The 17958-nt window shown below is 35.3% G+C and overlaps 1 protein-coding gene across 1 annotated transcript in view; it reads right to left on the bottom strand.

The window, feature by feature from the left end:
- CFAP47 (cilia and flagella associated protein 47) overlaps nt 1-17958 on the bottom strand; it is a 296044-nt gene that overhangs the window by 164043 nt on the left and 114043 nt on the right. Inside the window, exons 40-44 of the mRNA XM_030456465.1 lie at nt 15496-15582; nt 7307-7383; nt 5524-5669; nt 2517-2625; nt 1552-1778 (exon numbers count right to left, since the gene is read on the bottom strand). Coding sequence (XP_030312325.1) covers nt 1552-1778; nt 2517-2625; nt 5524-5669; nt 7307-7383; nt 15496-15582 — 646 coding nt within the window. The remainder of the gene's footprint in view (nt 1-1551; nt 1779-2516; nt 2626-5523; nt 5670-7306; nt 7384-15495; nt 15583-17958) is intronic.

Below are 17958 nucleotides of genomic sequence, written 5' to 3'. Positions count from 1 at the left end.
GAGCAGGTGATATTAAGCGACTCCAGTTGTTAAAAGCTTATAAAATGTTACCACAGCAGTGGATTAGCTACAATCCAAAAGTAAATTATTTGAGTCTAGCTCCTTTCCCACTAAAAACATACAATAGATATATTCTATTCTTTCCTTTTTTACTCATTTAATTTATTTTATATCACTTCTTAAATTTATCTGTAATCAAAAAGCATAAATGTAGCGCCACCGAGATACCCAAGGAAATTCTCTTTCTCTCAGTACTGGGAGTCATGTAGCACTGGGAATCACACTCAGTGAACAGTCTAACTGGAAAACCAGAATATCCCAGCTCCCCTGTGTTAGCTACCCTAACACAGCAATTTGTCATAGGCCAGAAAACACCAGGTGCACAAGAGAAATTAAAATCCAGTGTGGTTAACATTCACAGAAGTTTACATTTGAATTCTACATGCTTACTTAGAATCATACGATGCCTGGGGTTAGAAGAGACCTGGAAGATCACCCAGTTCCAACCCCCCTGCATGGGCAGGGACACCTCCCACCAGACTCAGTTGCTCACAGCCCCATCCAGCCTGGCCTTGAACACTGCCAGGGAGGGGGCAGCCACAGCTTCCTTGGGCAACCCCTGCCAGTGTCTCACTACCCTCACAGGAGAGAATTTCTAACATAGATCTCCCCTCTTCTAGTTTTAAACCATTTCCCCTCGTCCTTTCACTGCACACACATGTAAATGCCCTACCCCAGCTTTCTTGTAGACCCCTTTGGATATTGGAAAGTTGCTATAAGGTCATCTCAGAGCCTCCTCTTCTCCAGGCTGAACAACCCCAAATTCTTTAGCCTGTCTTCATAGGGGGGGGTGCTCCAGCCCTCTGATAATTTTTATGGCTCTCCTCTGGACACATTCCAGGACTTCTGCTGATGTTCCATGTACTTCAATATTGTTAGTATAAATGTACTTACAAGTACTAATAAAATATTTAACAGACTATGTTGGGATTATTTTTTGCTTCTATATGTTGAACTCTCTAGAAAATATATCTAGGTTGGAATGATATGGAAGTAGCTTACAGGGAAGATCTGTGGCTTTCTGAAAGTATTTTGCATTGACTTCAAGAAAAATCTTATCTTCTCCTTGATTTGGTCTCAAAGTTTGTTCTTAAAAAAACAAAGCAAAACAAAAAACCCCCAAACACCTAAATAGAAAAAAATCCTGTTTCAGAATTTTCATTTCTTACAAGATACTGTTGTATAGAGTATAAAAGGTTTTTTAATGAATAGATGTTTTGCAGAAGCTGACTGAAGTAAAATGTTAAAGCTCTTTTTAACTGCAGTCAAGATTTCTTAAAGGAAGCACTTTTCAGTAGCATGGAGTGAGGAAGCAGCTTCAGAATGAGCATTTAAAACTCTCTAGTGTCTGAGAAGGATTGGCATTAGTAACTGTCAGATTAAAGAATGTGTGAAAAAACCCAGCATAACTTTGCTCTATTTCCTGAAACTTCAGTCCTACAAATCAAGAACAATTAAATCACTGCAGTAACAGCTTCCTGTGCTTCTCACCTCTACTTTGGATAGTCCTAACAATGCAGTTGCAACTCGAACACTGCTGCTCTTCAGAGTCCCTGTGGTCTTTCTCCTTTTGTATTCAATAGCTGACATCTGTTGTTGTGCAGCAATGGCCAGAGCCCTCTCTCGGGACTCATTGATCAATGGAATTCTCAAATTTTCTCGAAGAATCTGACCAAGAACACATTTCAAATACAAAACTGGTTTTTCTGCCCTTGAACCTGTAAAATAAAAACCCAAACCAAACATGGTCTCCACACTTGTCAGGTGCTAGTGTAGCTGCATATGATATTTAAAATCCCTAATCTCCAAAGAAAATCCAAAATATAAAATTCCTTTTATGTTTATCTATATGCTCTTGCTCTGGTACAAGTTATTTACACCAGCAAAACTCTTTTGTTAATCATAATGGGGAAACAAAAATGAACAGACTGAAATCCAAACCAAAAGTTGCTTTTGATAGTTAACAAATAAGCCCTGACGTAACTGTTACTATTACTATGGCAGCAGGGAAAGTTCAAAAGTCTTTATGCTGCCTACACAACACAGCCACTCTTTATCCCCCAAGATGGCCTCTAAAAGAAGCCACCAGCAATTAGATAAAGCATTAGCTACACAGCATCTGAAACAGAACTGACAGCAGATGATCACTGCATCTTTGGTGATGAAAATACTGGACAGCTTGTCAAATCACAACACTGCATACATAACTCAGGTTTTAAAACTACAAAAATTCTAGTCAAAGATAACTTGTTTTCTTTCATCCCTCTACTTACCCATATTCTGAGAAATCATGAAAAAGTATTTATATGGACTAAACTGAAAACAATACAAGAAAACTGAAGAAGATAGCTAATAACCAGCTGCTGCTCTGAAGAGAATGGACTGGAAAACTAAATATTATTTGTAAATGAGAATTATTTGCTCTATTTTACTCTTGTCCCTTCTGTTCACTTTACCTTCTAATATACTGCTAACATACAAAACGTTTGGACTATCCATTGGAAGCAGTCCTGAAGGTAAAGGTATATCACCCGTTCCCTCTATCAGGTATACAAATTCTCCAATCTGAAAAACAAGAACATACACATCCACACAATTCAGAAAGCAAGTCATGCTGAACCAGAAGTCAAAATACTAAAAATCAAATATATCCTATTGATGCTTCAGATCTGACTTGTGAAATAATTTATATATTCAGGAGATTCATTATTTTAAACTATGTTTGAACAAAAAAAAAAAAAAGTCATTTCAAACCTTGCTGTAATAATAGACTGCGATTGTGAACAGTAAATCTGAGAAATCAAGAAATTTTACTGCCTTTAATCCTTTCATAACCCTCATATAATTTAACAGAATTAAGACACACCTATAAATACAGCAATGAAGTGAATTTTAATTTTGTGATATAGCTACATATAATTTACACATATACACAAGCTTGCTTCACATTCACTGTGAAGAACTGTTTTTTAAAAAAACTTACAGGTAGTTTGAGCCAGTAACATTTCTCTGGATAGCAAAAAGGATTAGAACTCAGGGCAGGTTAGCATCATGTTTAAATTTCCCATGAAGAAGGAATAAAGATAACAAATTTTAATTCTTTCATCGAAAATAATGGAATACCTACAGACATTTGAAAACAAACCTAAAGATGATCTAAAAAAAGGAAGATAGCTATTTGTCATAGAAGAAAGGACAAAATTAATTAGCAGAGAAATAACACTTGGAATTAGAGATGAAACAAAAATTAAGGTGCAAATAAAGATAAAGTATTTTTCAAAAAAAAGAAAGCTCACTGAAAGTACTTAAAATTATGAAAGCCACAATCAGATAATCCCCAGATCACAAGATACCTAAATTAGGTACCTATGTATCTATCTGGACTACACAGGAGATTTAATACTTTACTATTGCATTGAGACCTTCTTTTTGTTTACAACAAACCTTTTTTGGACACCTGTAGCTTATGCCTACTGCAAGGCAAAGGATCAAATCCTGCTTCTACAATGGATATAATTTGCTCACAAGGTCATCTCTTTATTTCCATAAGCCACATGCTGTAAAATTCTTCCTTAAAAAGGCATGTCCTGTGTTTTACCCTTCATTCAGGATATTTAGGAAATTATACAGTTTAGTCCATCTGCCAATGAATGTAACGTTTTCCCTTTAATATTAGTCAATAACATAAGTCTGCTTTTAAAAAAAATCTTTATTCATAGTTTCACCTGATATTTATGTTAAGGCTGAAAACATTGCTATCATGTTTCTGACCCAGCAGAATGAAAGCTATTCAACCTTGACTGCCCTTTCTCACCTTCCTTGTTTCAAGAGTGCAGACAAATCGTCCTTGATAAGGATGAAAGAAAGCTACAGCAAAATTGGTTTTACACACACAAACTAACAGCTACTCCTGGGAACCAATTTAAACAGGAATTATTCCTGTTTGATGCTCTTTTGACTCCATAAGGACTGTTAACAAGCTCACAGCATATACAACTAATTTCATTACGGTACTGGTTGCTAGGGTGCCATTCTATTATCAATTGTTTTTCTTGTCATTGATGACACCAACGTGCTTATAAGTGGGAAGAAACTTCCCCATTTCCTCTGTGCTTTGAATAATTCTTGGCTTTTGATCTCCATATAATGCAAATCCTGTTTGTTTTCAACTTGGATTTCTCTTGGTGCTTTGAAACAGAACAGGTATTTGGAGAGTTTAGCTAGTATCCTCATGGTTTTAATGCTTTATATTTCCATTTTCAATGAGCTGCAAACAGGATAGAACTAACATGTACTAGGGTTTCCTGTTAACATAAATACTTAATAAAATAATTACCAAAAATACTTAGTAAAATTGCAGTTGAAATAGCATCAGCTATTTATCTAGTCCCATTGCAAACTCATTTCAAAAGGACGTACAGCTACTGGGAATGTGAAGTTCTCCAAACAAGTCAGTAATTAAGAAAAACAGATATTAAAGTGTTCCCTAAATAAACTGCTTAGTTTCTATTAGTCATTTATCTGTGCAAGTCTGGATTGACACACTTAGACTATGCCTTAATAAATAATTATTACTGAAATCACAGGTTGTCCATATTTAAATTGGCTCTCAGAAAAAAACATACAGAGAAAAAAGCAACTCAGTTACATTAATCAGTATATAATTTATTCTCTGAAAAGATCTGTGTTGAAAATTCCATTGTTTCTTTAAAAAAAAAAAAAAAAAAAAAAAAAAAAGTGTTCCAGAAAAGAGTGAAAACAGTGATTTCTATGAGGCATTAATGCTTCCTACTATAATACAGTCATAGGATCATAGAATACTCTGGGTTGGAAGGGAGGTTTAAAGGACACCTAGTGTAACCCTTCTGCAATAAGCAGGACATCTTCAGCAAGATCATATTGCTCAGAGTCCTATCCAACCTGGCCTTGAATGTTGATGGAAACCTCTCTGTAACCTCTCTGGTCAACCTGTTCCAGTGTTTAACCACCCCCATTGTGAAACGTTTCTTACTTATATCTAGTTTAAACCTATGCTACCATTACTGCTTGTCCCACTGTCACAGACCCAAACTATTTCTTTGTTAAGAACTAGTACCTAGCTGTCTAAATTAAGGTCTTTCTTCACCACCACTGTAGGCAACACTGGGGCTGTCAGAGATGGTCTTTTCCCTTTCCACCTGAAGTATAACTGCCCCATAGCTCTGATCACATCTCTAAGGTTTCTCTCCTCCCATTAACATGTTTCCTCTTCCCTTCTCTTCAATAGATTATTTAATTTTCAAGCTCTCTGCCTAATGTGTGAAGATCCTTTTCTCAGTCAGGATATATATTTCTCGTTCTAATAAAGAAACACACTGGGAAAATGCCAATAGCAGAGGTTTAAAGAAGCGGTATAAAATCATAGCAAGTTAAAAATATCCTTCTCAGACCTGCTCCCAGAAACAAGGACATTCTTCTTCTTACCAGTTCATTAACCAGAATGACAGTGCAGTAACGTTTTTCCAAATTAAAGGGAAGGAAGTGGATATCTAAACCCGCAGAACTTTTCCCTTGCAGGAACAGTTTTTCCACTGGACTATGGAACTCATGCAGAAGACTGAATTGGTCAGCTGTTAAAACAAATTTAAATAGCTGTTTAGATACAACAGCATAGATTGTCAAATAATGTAACTGCCTGAGTTTAGACATAAGGATACTGTTTACAGATTCCTGTAGTAATCAGTATTTAAGGCACAGTTGTAATCAGTAATCAGCATTTACATTTATACTTGTGTAAATATATAGCAATATTGCATGCTCTATTATTTAAATCCATTTTTCTAAGTACTTGTGTTCTTATTCTGTGTACTAAAGCAAAACCAGGGAAAACAGACAGTTCTCATCACAAAAACTTTCAGGACATACAGGCTATAAGCAAATGACTACTGTCAGAAAGAAGAGTATAGATTATTTCTATTTAAGGAAATAATCTACAGTGGCAGTAACTATGTTCTATTGTAGTCTGAAATCCTCCAGAATGGACAAACAGTAAATAGGATGCGTTTTCATCCTTTGTGTTGCTTTCACAAAAGCATTACACTGACAAAGTTGCTTTCTTCATAGTACACTAAGAACCTTAGGCTTGAATCTGTCAGAATCCAACAAATTCCACCAAATAGGGTAAGACTGCCCAAAGAACAATCATTTTTTGACTAAAAGTCCCCAACTTGGCTCCTGTTCAGCTTTTCCTCATTCAAAGTATGTTAAATTGTGGAGCAGACTGAATTAGCTTTGTGAGAGTTGTCACTCTTCGCTTTCTTTCTGAATTCTGTGAAATTAAAATAATCGCCTAAGAAGTAACGAGATTTTTTTTTTAACAGTTTGCCTACTCCTCATTCCTGCTGATCTCCACTGAGAAGTCTTAATCCTATATGGTATATATTCTTTCAAGTCAGGATGCAAAACAGATACAGAAGACTCTTAGATTTTGCTCACCCTGGTATTGAAAGACTGAAGGAGAGTTATTCTCAAAACAGAAATGCACTTCTACAAAAGATGAAAGCATAATTTTGTTTCCAAAGACCTGAAATGCCATCAAAAATATCTCTGTGGCTTCAGTCTGATTCAATCCATAACAAGTTCTCTCAGCTATTCACAAACTCGTACAATAGTTCTACCGTATTTTCTTACTTTATTTTTATGCATTTTGTATTGTATGTTAATCACACCTAAGAATATAAGACACGATACTCAATAAACAAGAAGGGCTTGATCATTTAGATTATAAATCTGCTTTCCATATGACTTTATGGAAAAAAATCAGCATTTTCCAAGAGGACAAAATTAATTTCATAAGGCTATTATACAAATTTTTCTAACATGGACTTTTGACAGTCTCAGAAAAGGCTGTAGCCTTAGACTCATCCGTTTTAACAGAACTGTTGGCTGACTTTTCATTGAAAATAAGAGCAAGAAATTCACAGTCTCATTTGATGAGTATTTGTAAAAATAAATCAAGTAAGCTGCAATCGCATCAGACTTCCAAGAAGCCAGTCCACAGGCCTTGAGAAAGTTGGTTTTTTGGTTTTTTTTAAAGGATAAAATCATAAGGTCTACAGTGCAACCTTAGAAATCATTTGACTAAAATACATCAGAAGATGAACTCTTGTTCACCATATGCATATACTTTCGATGCCACGGTCTTGTTTATGCAGATAGTCTAATTTCTACTGTAGTGACACAAGATGTATTGTATAGAGGTACTTACAGCAATTTAAGTTGTTCTCTTCATTTGGATGTTCATGCAATGCACCATTTATTAGATTTAACATCTTATTTTCAGAACTGAAAGAAAAAGAATAAAACAATACTGGAAAATGGGATGTTTTCTGGATGTGATCTAAAATATTTCTTAGATATTTCCTTTTTCTCTTTCTTTTTTTGTTGTTTTTTCCTTCACAAGAAATATTATACAAGAAAAAATATTGAAATTTACCTTTGTCACATGGTTTACAATGTTTCTACTCACAGAATAAATATAAACTGGGATATAATTTTCCCTGATTTTCCACACAAAGGCTAATTTTACTTTTGGGTCTTTGAGTAAGTGTTAGGAATTTATATCACACAATGAGGGACGTAAAATTCCCATGTTTATATGCAGTTCATGGTCTTGCATCAAATCTTGTAAGCGAAGTTCTTCAACCAATTTCTACTAAAAATAATTCTCTTCTTGTTTCAGTTAATTTACTTCACATGTGGGGTCCTGTATGAAAAGACAGGAGCAGAAAGCTTGTCCCTTGATGGAAGACATGAAGGCACAGACCCCGATTGCTGTGCACAATCAGAATCATTTATTGTGTAGTTTATTACACTTTATATAGTATCCCAGTATCTATTGATTGATCTACAATTGGCACTTCAAAGTACTCTTCCTACTAACATAAAACCTTATCTACCCATACCCACTGGAGGCACCTGGTCCCAGGACACAACATCATCCAGATGGCAAAATCCTCAAGTTATTGACAGCTTTTTGTTCTTCTTCAGGGTCAGTGAGTGCCAGGGAATCTGCAGGACTCCTCTATCCCACACAGGTCTCCTCCTCTGCTGTTCTCCTACAGCCCCTCTGTACCACTTTTGCATCAAGGTTACAGGAATTACCTATACTCACTAACAGTGCAGTTAGTGCAAAGCTCATGCAATCAAGGATTCGTCTGAGAAAGGAGTGGATGAACCCTTAACCTAAACACCTTAACTGTCCATGACAATACTGCTTTTCAAGTGCCTTTTGAAAGAGCAGACGGACTTGAAAAAACAGCTCCTAACAAAGTTTGCTTATTTTCATCCCCTGCAAAGCAAATTGTATTTCCTGCCATCATATTTCTGAGGCATTGTTTTATATTTTTTTCTATCCTTCACAAATAATTAATACCAGTGTTGACAGGAGTTAAGACCATGCAGTTACATTTGTGGAAGGGAAGTTTTTTTTAACTTAGAGGAAGCACAGAGCTCATAGATGCTGAAAACTATACTGTAATGCATCTCAAAAAATCCTGCAAGTGGATTTTCATCTCTACTCAAATTATTATCCACATGTAAAATTCATTCTTCCCTGGCAGTAAAATTTGATGAACCAGCTTATAGTGAACAATTATTACATACAGCATTTCATAACTATTGAGTCTCTCTTAAAATAAATAGCTAAACTACCTAGGCTAAGAAAAAAATCACAGTCTTAAATAAATGGAATTGTAAAATTCTCAGAATATATTAACTTGGAGATTAATTTTAATATCTCTACTTAAAGACAAGTTTTTCAGAAAGAAATTATGTCTGGCGTATGCAAATACAAGATGCTATTTATTCTTTGCTTAGGTATAAGAATCACTTCAATATACAAAAATACAAATTTTATATAAAATCCCTTACAATGCTTCATCTTTGGATCAGAATGCCATGTCAGGGTTAAAAAACAGAGACTTCAGAAGAAATACTGTAAAAATAACAAATTGCTTAAAAACTGCATGAAAAATTGATAATAAGCATGGTACATGGAAATATGTAACATATTGAGAACACACAGAATACAATATATTTATTCACCGGGGTGAACAGTACATCAAGTAAGTCCTATTTTCCAAGTTGAATGACAGAGAAACTCATTGCATTGATATGATGTGATACTGAATGTCTCTTTCTGTAAATTTATTCTTACCCCAATGAACAAAGGACCTGCAGGTAAGTGAAGGGAAAGGGAAATAAAGATGTTACAGGAGACACATATATTGTGTCTCGTTCTTCGATAACAAAAAGAAATAGCATCTCATGCAACAATAAAAACAAAAGGAATATAGCTAAGATCAAGAAGGCATAAGAAGCATGGCTATAATCTCGGCCTGGCTCAATAGATTTCCTTTCAATACACAGAGAAATAAGGCAGGTAAGTTTAATGCTGACACAAAATAAGTCTACGTAGTTTGCTGCACCTGGGTCAGGGCAGTCCCCAGAATCAGTACAGAGTACTGAGAGTAGCCCCGCAGAAGAGGACTTGGGGATACTGGTGGATGAAAAATCAGCTATGAGCTCGTAATGTGCACTTGCAGACCAGGAAACCATTCATATCCTGGGCCATGTCAAGAGAAGCATGGACAGCAGGTCAAGGGAGGTGATTCTGTCCTTCTCTGGTGAGACCTCACCTGGTGTATTGCATCCAGCTCTACAGGGCCTGACCACAAGAAAGAAATAAACATGCACGAGTGTGTCCAGAGTAGGGCCATGAAAAAAGGCTGAAAGAGTTGAGGTTGCTTTGCCTGAAGAGGAGAAAGCTCAAGGAAGACCTTATTCTGGCCTTTTAGTAATTAAAGAAGGGAGGGGCTTACAAGGTGGAGAGAGACTTTTTATCAAGGCCTCTAGTGATAGAACAAGGATTAACAGTTTTACACTGAAAGAGGACAGATTTAGGTTAGAAGAAATACTTTATGATGAGGGTGGTGAGACACTAACAGGTTATTCAGAGTACTTCTGGATGCTCCATTATTTGAAGCATTCAAGGTCAGGCTGGATGGAGTTTCAAGCAACCTATCATAGAATCATAGAATCATAGAATTGGCTGGGTTGGAAGGGACCTCAGAGATCATCAAGTCCAACCCTTTTACCACCGTTGCAGTTACCAGACCATGGCACTGAGTGCCACATCCAGTCTCTTTTTAAAGATCTCCAGGGATGGAGAATCCACTACTTCCCTGGGCAGCCCATTCCAATGCTTGATCACTCTCTCCGTAAAGAAATTCTTTCTAATATCTAACCTAAATCTCCCCTGGCACAACTTAAGACCATGCCCTCTTGTCTTGTTGAAAGTCATCTGGCAGAAGAGACCAACGTCCACCCGGTTACACCCTCCTTTCAGGTAGTTGTAGACAGCGATGAGGTCTCCCCTGAGCCTCCTCTTCTCCAGGCTGAACAGCCCCAGCTCCCTCAGCCTCTCCTCATCGGATCTGTGCTCTAGTCCCTTCACCAGCCTGGTTGCCCTCCTTTGGACCTAAGTCAATGTTTCTGCCCATCAGGCTTATGCATGTGCTGTGCCTGTAGACACAATGGCAAAGGATCAGCAGCCTACGTGTGAGACTGAGCATCATACTATGGGCCAGAGATCTCAGTCTGATAACTCAGCTATTAGATGAGACAGTTTTACACAGGGCCTGGTGACTAAACAACTTCACAAACTGCTTCTAACTTATTTTGCTTTGTTTTGTTTGCCCACACAGCTTTTCCCTTCCAGTGCAAGGTTATTTTACTGTGCATTAAAAGAACCAAAAGTTGTGCAAGAATTAGTTACCAGTGCGGATTGTTTTACTTACATACATGTGCACCAGCAAGAAACAGCTTAGTAGCTATCACCTCTGAGTTGGAAGTTACCTCTTCCTACATAGCACCACAAAGAGACTGTGTTTACCAAGTTATCAGGTATGGAAAAAAACAAGTCTAAAAGCAAAGCATCTATTCAGTAAACATAGTACACATAAATTGTGTAACTAAATAATGTTGTCATAGTGTTATATGCAGCAGTGTATCTTTACTGTTTAGTTCAGGGTCCAAACAAGACAATTACTTTCTTTTCCATTCTCCAAATTCTTAGAAAATGCATATTACAAGACTTCCTGTATTTGGAGCAGAATTCACTAGATAACCATTTTAGTTGCTTCCAGTTCCAGACTTTAAATATCACTGAGATGAAAACTAAAAAGTGCCAGGCACCATGGGAAGTCTTTAGTCCACACAGCAGCAACCTCATCAATGAACTTCAGAGACAGAAGTAAGCAAATGTTTATTTAAAGAAAGGATATAAGGAACTGCACACTGCAGCACTGAAAATACTGAAACATTTGAATGCAAAACTCACATCTGAGGTATTTGCCAGTTTCTACACTCTGTGGGATAGTTTGTGATCTCAGAACAAAGGCTAGGATAGAAAGTAAGACAGGAGGTGCTCAAAAGAGGTAGTATGGCTTACATAAATACAGATCAATTTCTAATATATCAAATATTAATAAGAATTGTGACTGGTAGTAATGCTGTGTCTCATAATCTACATTACAGAAAAATTGAGCCCTTTAGATCTTACTTTTTTCTTTATCCTATCAGTTACTAAATACAAGTACTCTGTTTAATGTAAGTATAAGAATAAAATTCAGAAAATTAAAATATTCAGACTTCCTGGTATAATCTCTGGTTTAAAAAAAAGCAAAAGTAAATAAATTAAACACTAAGTAGTTATATACAATATTCTGCAAAGCTTGACTTGAAATTCATTAATTCGTGGTTGCCTTTTTGGTTTACAATGAGTTTTTCTTGATGTAAAAATATTTATCCATATACATAGTTTATTTTGCAAAGCAGTCTGTGCAATCATGATCCATGAGGACTGTAATACATACTCCAAACTACTTAGCTGTGGTCTTACAATAGGACTATCAAGGAATCATTAGTATATCTTTATCACTTCCTAGTTGTACAGAAGGAAATGTATGAAGGAATAGTTAGCTATTAAATGTAACCTTGGACTTTTACTGTAATTTTATTTTTATTTTTTTTTAATGGCTATCAGTCAAAATACTAACATGCTTGAAAACTGCTTATGGGTAGTTTTATATTAGAATTCCTGGGCCATGTGGTGTGCATCTTTCCAGCTGGTTCTCCTTCTCCCACAGGGAATAGACCATGCTGCACCAACGTAGGCCAAGGATAATAATTGAAGTGTCAAGGACGTGGAAAAGAATGGAAAAGTGTAAATTTGAAAAAATGCAGGCACATGAATCACAATATATTTAAACAAAAACTGACAGCAACTGGATGAAAGAAAAAACTTAATTCTTCTCACCAAACACCATTCAGATCCCCACGGAAAAAGAGGTCTTTTCTGCAACCACTAATGACACCCTACCTCAGACATGGGCAACTATTGGATTTTTTAGCTTTGAGAGCACCATGTCCTGGCAAGGATACAGACTGCCTGAGCCCTATATTCAGATATCTTTCCAATCATAGGATGATGATCCCATCCTCGATAATTAAGGAGCTGGTCTCCTCTTAGGTATGAATTACAATCTTTTTGCTTCCTGTGATAGTATCAGAGGGGAAAGGCAGGTGAGAGGGCTGCCAGGTGTAAAGTGGTGTTTCTCATACCTCTGGGGGCATATTATGAGGACAAAGAAGGACTTACGAAACTGAGGAGACCATTGGGACTGGCACAGATGATAAAATTGTTAGGACCAAAGCAAATAAATAACATCAGTTATGTAGACAAAATTACTCAGAGTATAAGCACTGATTTTATGGTGGTTTTATGCTGATGAACCACTTAGAGCAATGGGCCTCCATGTTGTAGAAGACATTTTCTGGATTCATCAAACGAATTTTAAAAATTGAAGCTACAATCTTCTTACTGATCAGTTATTAATTGCAGATATACATTTTTAAACACATTTTTAAAAGGGTATTATATTTCATTCAGGAAAAAAGAGTACCTAAGTGGCTTCTATTATCACAGATAATAGAAACATCTAAGATTATAGAAAATTAATATTGGAGATTTCTAAAGACTTAAGATGCCCTCAAATAAATTTAAGTGAGAGTGAAGCCTGGAAGTTTGAATAAAATTACACTTTTTAGACAGATATTTTCCCAAGGCATACATCAGACTAAAATATGCAGGATAATGAAAAATTCTTTTCTACTTCAATAGCTTCCAATACCTCTAAGTACAATACATTAGTAAAATCTGTAGACGTTGATGGATTTACCAGAGGGGCTCTAGTATTTTTTCTTTCTTTGTAAGAAGCCTTGGAAAGTAGTTTAATAAAATCACAGTTTTGTCCTAGGAGAATTTTTAATAAGAGTTATGTGGTTTTCCAGTGTGTGTCCAGCTTGCTTAAATTGAAGATGAAGCCCTTTACTCTGGTGTAAGCTTTTGGCATTTGGATTCTAAATGTTATCTATATCCCCCCTCAGAACTGATAGCATGGGAGACATGAACATTTGTTCTTTATTACATCAAATTTTGAATTACATTAAGAAAATTCCAAATGTCCTTTTGGCAAAAAAATATTGAGAGGTAAAGTGCAATCAAAGCACTCCAATGTTTTTTTAGTAGGCTGAGAGTTTAGAGAACTTATCAGAGTAACTGGTATTTGTGAGCAGACTTTTTTCCTAGTATGCATTGCATGTTATAGGTATGGCTATTTCCCCTTGGGTACAGATCTAGCTAAACGTATCTGGAGGTCACAGAATCATGAAGTGAGTTGGGTTGGAAGGGCTGTCTAAAGGTCATCTAGTCCGATCGCCCTGCAGTAAGCAGGGACAGTCTGAAGGAAAATCCTTGTCCTGATGTTGGCTGCACATTTCAAAACTAACAATCATTAAGCACTGGAGGTTAACCTTTTGTAGCAAAACTGATGAGTAAACCTTTTGTAGCAAACCTTACTTGGCTGTAAGTGTGCAAAGCACGCAGGACACTCTCAACCAACAGAACAGGGGCAGAGCAGGGCTGAATGCATTCATCTGAAATATCCATGTAATAGAGTTCTGGTGGCTATAGTATTTTTTCTTGATGGTATTCCTGGGCTGAAGTATTTTTCACAAGTATTGTGAGAGGACTGCTGATTTTGGTCTGTTTTCAAAACTAGATCCTGCCCTTGTGAGAGAAAATTTGATTGTTTGCACTTTGCTCTTTCCTGTAAGCTGACTTAATTCTTCTGGTTTTGATTTTGTTTTGTTTGTTCTTGTTTTTTTAGCTACTACTATTCCTGCTGATGATTTTAAATACTGTTCTATGAATCAATAACTATAAAATATGGTTGAAGTGACAGAAAAGTAGAGAAATGGAGCTCCGTAAATGTACTGCCTGATATGTAACGCAAAATCTACCATCAAAAGGACAGAAAACCAGTTATTAAACTATCAATTATTAAAATAACAGTGGAATTCCAAATATCTGTCAAGTTCCAAACATTATTTTAGGTACTTCTGGGCTATTTCTCTATTCTTGGCCACTTTTAGAGCGTGTCAGGAATTAAACCTTTTTTATTCTCTCTTTCTCAATTAACCTTGAATTTTAGTTATTCCAAATTACAGCTCACCTCTTCAGTGCCTGCGAAGATTTCTTCCTCTTTATCTAAGCTTACTGATATTTATATCACTGTCTATGTTAAAGAAAATGAAGGCAGGAATATTTTCTTACAGACTATGTCTTAAGCATAGATTTAACTTCGTATCTCTCCTTGACTTGCATTCCAATTGCTCTGTTTTTTAAATCTTTGCTATTTTATTATTTTTACCATGCTTAATTTGAACGTTCCTTCTTCTTCCAGATTTCCTTTGTTAGAAAATCTTGTCCCTGGTTAGCTAAGCAATAATGTCTAGACACAGAATTTTATTAACTTATATCCCTAGATCTGCACCAATTACCCTTTACTCTGTTCTTGCATCTCCACGAGCCTAGTGAACCAGTAATATTTAACACTTCAGCACAATTAGAATTCCTTAGACTGATCATTTATAAATAAAAAGTTGACCTTACTTTTGCACCTTCAAATATGTCTACATTGTTTTTTTATTCCAAGCATCAGAGGTAATCTTGTTGCAGTTTTCAGCTTTTCAGTCATCCAAATACTCACCATCACTCCTACCCCAGCATCAATAGTTCACCTTTCAACCCAAGTTTCTTTAACACTTTTTCAGAAAGGGACATACACACATTTTTCTCTTTTACATCTTATTCATGTTTTCTCTACTGCTTAAGTAAGTTATCTGTAAAGTGTTTTTAAAATGTTTCATAATTCTGTTATTTCTATGTCCTAACCTATAGTTCTTTACAACTCAGCTATACACAAAGACGTAATACTAATAGAATTGTATAATTCAATTTATTATAAATAGCAATTGTCATTTAAAACTTACCTGAATGTTTGCTCTTGCTTTACTTGCCTGGCTTGATATACTTGCTCTGGCTGCATTAAATAAGTTGTGGATTCCAGCAAAATTACCCTGGAGTATGGCAAGCACATATATTTACTGCATTTTTAACTTGTGGAATGAAGAAAATATTTTTTTATTTTAACTTCTAAATGAATGTTTCATAAAAAGGTTTATTTTCAGTTGGGGATATTTTAAGATACTGGAAAAACACTGAATGGATTTTAAAAATATATATGTAATCAATAATGTATTAATTTTTCTTTACATAATAATTTAAAGCTTTTTGCACAATTTAAGCCATGCAATTTTTAAAGATCATGTAAGCATGTAAAACCCCCAGACACTTATTCAAGGGTTACTGGAAAAAATAATAATGTACTACTTCATTAATACCATAGATTTATAGGGATGGTCTGCAGTTATATCATCACATGCACACAAATTTTAAATTGTCTTTTCAAAAAGAAAAATTTTATAATTGAAGAATAATGTCCATTTGAATTTTAAGACAAGTTATATACTTATTTTAATTGGAAATAATTTCCTGTAATTTAACTTACACGACAATCTGCAGGTACTATATTAAATGATTGCATAACTGATTCATTTACATTTGAAGAAAAAAGCTCAGCTACTTTCATTTTGCTTTTCAAAGTAATGAATCTATTAAGATAGAGTAAATTACGATTTTTCCTGTTGAACCACACTTCATTTTTTCTTAAAAGATGCTTATCTTTCCTTTTAGGTAGATTGCATTGTGAACACATTATTTTCATTTTAAGTACTGGATAATCCATTGTCCTACAGCAAGTAATTAGTCAGGAATTAGTTTTTGACACAGCTAAATGAACACTTCCCTTACAATACATGTAATTCATTCATTTTAAACAAGACTTCTGCATTTTTTCTGCACTGATAACCAATAAAAACAGGGGAAGATTACAGAATATATAATAAAAATACAAAAGCCAATATCAAGTTGTTTCGAATCAGCTGTGGATTGCAATTTAAAAGTCATAACCATTGACATCAGCATTAGTTGAATCTCTGCCCAAGCATTTACTCTGTCATTTAAAAAAATATGTCAATAATTACTGCTATTTACTATGGCATCTTTTAATATAGAAATGTTTTGCTATTCTTGGAAGCAAATGGCTGCTGTACTTCAACAAAGAAATGTAATGGATAATTTTTAAAGTATTCAACTAATTTTTCTTACTGAACTACCAACATTCTATAATCTCCAAAACAGACATACATAAGTATTTAAATCCAGGAACTGTAGAAAACTGAAAAAAATCTTTATTTAATAGATGGGTAAAATATAGAAAACAGCCAAATGCTAGGCAAGGACTAGCTTAGGGTGCATAATATAACACTTTTGTAGCTATCTGGCACTTGGTGTATGTTTGAGACAAGGTCAAAGAGGCACTCACATTTTTAATTTGTTCTTTTCTTAAATTATATTCCATTATACTGCCAATTTTAACATTTTTCAGCCTGGTTTTCTGTTAAAAAATTAACCCTTTGTTATCACAAGTGTATGTCCTAGTGTTATTTGCAGCTAAGTAATGCACCCTCTGATGGAATACTAGATGTTTCAAAACACTGGAAACGGATAAAAAGAATCTTTTATTTTAGATTACTCATTCCAATGTTTCCCCAGTTTATGATTATTTAAGGTAGCTATCAAGTAGCTTTTCAAAACTAAATTACATGATCACTTTTCATATATTCTTCCCAAGAGAGTTATCCACATCATATCACTGATTACAGGTAGCCTCACTGACTACCTCAAGAAGTTTAAAAAAAAACAGGAGCTCAATAAACACATATGATTCCCATGCACATTGCTGGAGCAGTGAAAACAATCCCATTAGTGCTGTCTATACCAAAGCTTTTCTGTGGATGACAGAGAAATTTAGTTTGCAGCCTGTGAAACGTGTATTAAACAGATCAGTAAAAGAAGCTAAAAATTTTATGGAAACAATTCTGGTAAATAAACAAATTCAGAATAAAGACAAAATATGGAGTCAGACCACAAAAAGATTTTAAAGAGGCGCAGCATTCTATCTCTTTTGTATTAATGAAAGCAACATTTATGTCTGTACAGTTGTTACATCTATGGTGAATAAAAATGAAAAATTGGATGAACTGACAGTGATGCAAGCCTTGAGGCAAATGCACGGGTTTTTCTTTTGCATGCTTAATAATTTAAACAGCAGGAAAAAACAGATTGGGGAAAAAATAACTATTAATTAACACAGTTTGTTTCTCTTTGGAGTTCTACTGGACCTCAGCCAAACACAAAAACAGAAGTAAGGATCGTGAACTTCATTTGATTACAGTGCCAGCATTATTGCTTAGACTGAGATGGATTTCAATTAAGGCTTATTTATCTTCTTTACTGATTATTATGGCTTGTAATAATTTCTTTACTGTAAA

This window comes from Calypte anna, chromosome 1, assembly GCF_003957555.1.
Source record: "Calypte anna isolate BGI_N300 chromosome 1, bCalAnn1_v1.p, whole genome shotgun sequence".
Taxonomy (NCBI): Eukaryota; Metazoa; Chordata; class Aves; order Apodiformes; family Trochilidae; genus Calypte; species Calypte anna.
This window is presented reverse-complemented; position numbering and strand designations above follow the sequence as displayed.